The sequence below is a fragment of the Zingiber officinale genome, chromosome 1B (assembly GCF_018446385.1).
Source record: "Zingiber officinale cultivar Zhangliang chromosome 1B, Zo_v1.1, whole genome shotgun sequence".
Taxonomy (NCBI): Eukaryota; Viridiplantae; Streptophyta; class Magnoliopsida; order Zingiberales; family Zingiberaceae; genus Zingiber; species Zingiber officinale.
Genome location: NC_055986.1, coordinates 151,062,006 through 151,066,886, shown reverse-complemented (window position 1 = coordinate 151,066,886; position 4,881 = coordinate 151,062,006). Strand labels below are relative to the sequence as shown.

The 4,881-nt window shown below is 34.9% G+C and overlaps 1 protein-coding gene across 1 annotated transcript; it reads left to right on the top strand.

Moving 5' to 3' along the window:
* Window positions 1-3,777: 3,777 nt before the first annotated feature.
* Window positions 3,778-4,457, top strand: LOC122009578 (profilin-4-like). The gene is made up of 3 exons (XM_042565820.1): window positions 3,778-3,900; window positions 3,987-4,124; window positions 4,323-4,457. Exons 1-3 carry the CDS (start codon window positions 3,778-3,780, stop codon window positions 4,455-4,457), a joined length of 396 nt encoding a protein of 131 aa, XP_042421754.1.
* The last annotated feature ends 424 nt before the right edge of the window (window positions 4,458-4,881 follow it).

Here is a 4,881-nt window from a genome sequence, read left to right as displayed (position 1 = left end):
CACTGCATACTTAAGTTTAAAATCGAAAAGAAAGGGTTTTTCTAAACCATGTGATTCACCTAGCCCCCCCCCCCTCACCCACCCCCACACACACACACATACGTTTCGATCCAACAAGTGGTATCAGAGCCAGGTTCTTCTCTGAATTGGTGCAACCACCAATCAAGCTGGGGGAACCATTTTTCGGATTTTGATTTTTCGTATCTTATTTGAATTGGTAAAATTTACCTCTTAAGATAATTATTTCTCATTCGTTTTCACTTGAAGTTGGTGCAATACCACTCAAGTTGTCAATTTTTTCAAGCACTACTAATCCAAGACCAAGTCTTGGTACCTCTATCTAGTTTTCTATTTCAGTAATCAATGGCCTAACTTGAGAGATTCAGCACCGCTCATCCTCCTCTCTTAAACGGAAATGATTTTCCATATTGAAAGAAGAGGATGGAGGTCTACTTAAAGATAGATATTGAGCAATGGTTCACAATCCAACGAGGGTACCGGGTGCCGATAGACAAAGCAACTAAAGTATCCCTTGATCCTGAAAGATGGAGTCCAGAAGAAAAGAAGAAAGCCTAGATCAACTCAAAAGCATTGAACACGATCCCGTGTGGACTCACGAAAGAAGAACTCAACCGAGTTAGCCCACATGAGAACGCAAAGGAGCTATGGGATAAACTTATAGAACTACACGAAAGAACTATCGACTCAAGGGTAACGAAGTGTGATCTACTATTGAATTCATTATTTAACATTAAAATGCAAGATGGAGAAATCGTAAGCCAACTACATGTGAGGATCAAGGATATCCTCAATGGCCTGCACATGATCGAACATAAACTCGAGAACCACGACGTTATCAGGTACGCTCTAAACTCATTCTCTAGAACCTCACTATGGGCATCGATTGTATATGCCTATAAGGTTTCAAGAAACCTTTCAAAATTAAACTTAGATAAATTATTTTATGAATTAGAGATGCATGAACAAACTAATGAACCAAAGGTCGAGAAAGGAATTGTATTTCTTGCAAGCACTTCAAAGGGAGCTAAACCTGAAGTGGAAACTAAATCCGAATTGGAAGCTGACGAACTAAAGCAAACTAGCTACCTAGCGCCGATGGCAAACGGAGGCGAATCAAAATCTAGAAGAAGAGTTTGAATACGAGTCGCGCAACGGATCCACATCCAGTTCGGATGAACCAACTGGGGCAACCTTTAATTATACCGCAAAATTTTTTAAAATTATTTCCTGTTTAAACAAAAAATCAACAAAAACTGAGGAATATGTTAAACTCCTCCTTAAGGAAAATAACATCCTTAAGAAATAACTGAGCTTGATCTCCTTAACTGACCAAGATCAAGATAGAAATTCAACTCAAGCTACAAATCTTAAGGAAGAAAATTCTATCTTGAAAAGTCAAGTTGAAGAATTAAAAGAATAGTTGGAAAAGTTTACCTCAGGATCCAAGTATCTGAATATGATACTTAGATCCTAAAGAACTGTGTACAATAAATCAGACTTGTATACAAGTCCAACTCTACATTTAAATCATTTTTAACACTAACTCAAAATAAAAAAAATTAACTAAAGCTTGGGTTCCGAAAGCTTGTCTAGCCATGCAAGTATGACTCAATCAATACTATATACCAAAAAAATAAAATTCAGTACCTAATCAGAATAAACCAAATCACTTTCTCTTAATTTCAAAAATTAAACCTTCAAAAATAAATTCAAACCAAAAGAATAAAATTAAATCAAATAAACCTAAATTAAATAAAAATAAAATTAATCTAAACTCAAACTATAACCAAGTCTATTATAACTATAAAGTAAATCGACACAAACCTAAAATCTAAATCCAAAGTTCAATAATTCAGGGGAAGACTCCAAATTAGTTGTCACCTCCAAAGTAATAATTTACTTTGCTGAGTAATTAGGACTAGGATAAATAGGGACAAAAGTTTAGCTTGATAAACGGTACTAGAGAAGTTTTGGATAATAGTAGGTTAGGGAAGCTCTGCCTATGCGTGTCTAGGAAGATATGACTTCGACTTAGTGGAACCAACAAAAACTACCCCTTACTAAATCTAACTGGTTAGACCAAAGTTTTATATTAAGTTGAGTGGATAGGACTATTTAGAAAATTTCAAAAGCGTGATTACTCTAATGATGTACAGGTGACTCGCCACAACTTAGACGTTTATTCAAAGAATGCATGTTTGTTGAACTCAAAGTTAAATTTGAATCTAACACAAGTTAAACAAAATCCTGAAATTCAACTTAATTCATCTCACAAAATTATAGGATTTCCTGATTAAAAATATAGGTCGCGTGAGATGAATAAGGATTCAAATCAAATTAAAATTTAATTCAAACTAAAATTAAAATTAAATTCAAACTAAAATTAAAATGAAAATCAAATTAAAATTAAAATTAAATCATGGGATAGACTAACACCTCAGTGTATCTGCAACCGAGCTCATTTGGTAGGTTGGATGTGCGTCAAGTCGACTCTTCTTTGGTTGGTTTCTATTGATTCGATAGTTGTCAGGTAGTGAAACACAAGGACTCTGGGTATCGTGTGAGCAATGATCTAGCTTCGATGAAGGTTTCTAGCGATGATGAATTGATAAGGAAAACTCAATTGGCTAAAACAGGGTTTAAAGGGAGACTAAGATGCACCTAGGCAAGACTCCTCTAACACTGGAATCAAATTCTGAAGGAGAGTTTGAAGGAAAAAAATAACAAAGAAGTGAAGTATCATGTTAAAGTGTACTTCTCAATGTTAACACCATTACCTTATATATAGGAAGTGAAGGTTGTCAGGATTCACTTCTTTTCTCTTCACCAAAGAGTGCACCCTTTGGTAATCAAGCATCATCATAACCACCGTGCCACATTCAAACTCGGGGGCAATCTATTTGGTCAAACTCTAGCTCGATCGTGTGTTGGGTTGACTTAAGTTGAACCTAATCATGAGTTGGATTGATTTAGCCCAAGCTCTGAAGAGTCAGTTTAGTTTAACTTGAGGTCACTGTGAGTTAGGCTAACTTGACTCGAGCTCTGACTTGAATTAGACCCATAGGGCTCGACCGAGTCCGGGATTTATCACGTACTCTTGAATTCCCACCACATCATATACATATCATCATCACATTGTTATTCTAATTTATAGAATCATTAACATTTTGTTACAAATGGCAATTAATTTTATATTAAATTCAAGTTCATTAACATTACATTAAAGAATTTTTTTTATAGTTCAAGTATCGAGAAGGCGTTCGTAGAGGTTAAAATAAATAAATAAATAATCACAAAATATAAATACATCAACGATCAAAATCAATCATATTTATTTTATGAAGAAAAATATTATATGCATACTCCTAAATTCTAACATACCTTTGGAATAGTTTAATATGCTATTTTTAAAAGTAAACAGAAATTCTTTAACTAAAATGATATAGAATGGTTGGATAAACTTATAAATTAACTATCATATTTACATTTTTCTCATAAAATAACAATGATTTAATGACCATACACCCCTTTCTCATAAGAGTGTGTTGGACAAGGCAGAGATGAAAGATTGCCAAAATTAAAGCCGGAGTTGAGGGAGCACCTTAAGTAAAGTTGAAAGTGTGGATGTAGACTCTCGAGACTAGTTCGCTCTTCCATCAATTCTCCTATTTAATTGTCATCTCCCTCTCATTTCACTCAATAGTCTAAAGGGAAAACAAAAGTTATAGATCAAGGAAAGAAGAAGTTTAAAGAAAAATGTCTTGGCAAACATACATCGATGAGCACTTGATGTGTGATGTCGAGGGTCACCGTCTGATTGCCGCGGCAATCATTGGCCATGACGGTAGTGTTTGGGCGCAAAGTGAATCCTTTCCTCAGGTTATGATAATCATGATTTCCATATTGTATGGTATTTCAAATCATTTGATTTTTTAGGTAGTCATTTGATGTTTATCAATTTACAGTTGAAGCCTGAGGAGGTCACAAACATCATGAAGGACTTCGATGAACCTGGAACACTTGCGCCAACCGGCTTATTTCTTGGAACAGCAAAATACATGGTCATTCAAGGAGAGCCAGGAGTTGTGATCCGTGGCAAGAAGGTGGCAATTAAAAATTTGTGATAATTTAAGGGATCAATGGGGGTCCTTAGTTTATAGGTTCTCAATGAGATTTTTCTTACACCATTTCTTCTTACTCGATGATGTTAGATTGCTCATTTTCACAATAGTTGACCCCCTTAAATCCCCTAATGAGTTATATTCTTGCTATTTCATTGGTTAAGTTCTTTTCTTTGGCAGGGATCAGGCGGTGCCACAATTAGGAAGACCAGCCAAACACTCATCTTCGGCATCTACGAAGAGCCGATGACTCCAGGGCAATGCAATTTGGTGGTTGAGAGGTTGGGCGATTACCTCAACGACCAAGGCTTCTAGTTTATGACTCCCTCTTTCGTCCAACAAGCCAGACTAATAATATTAAGTTTTTCACTACATCCAATTTTCTGAGTAATAAGTTAGTAGTGAACAGGCGAGAATTGTCATATTTTATCATGAGAGCTTTTCTCAATTGTCTTTAATTTTTCAATGATATGTGTTGTTTGTTTGTGGCTTGTATTCATGTCGATTCAATTGAACTTTTACATTTTTAATGATTTATAAATATGATGGGAATCAAAAGATGATTTTGTATACACGTCTTTACAGAAAAAATCTGAGCAAAACTTGAATGAAATTGATTAATTAACATCCAATTTGATCAAATTATTTCAAGTAATTGCGTTAAAGGAAAAAACCAACACATGAAGAGAATTCATATTTTGCAAATAATATCTATGACTTCAAAACTTACGGATAAAAA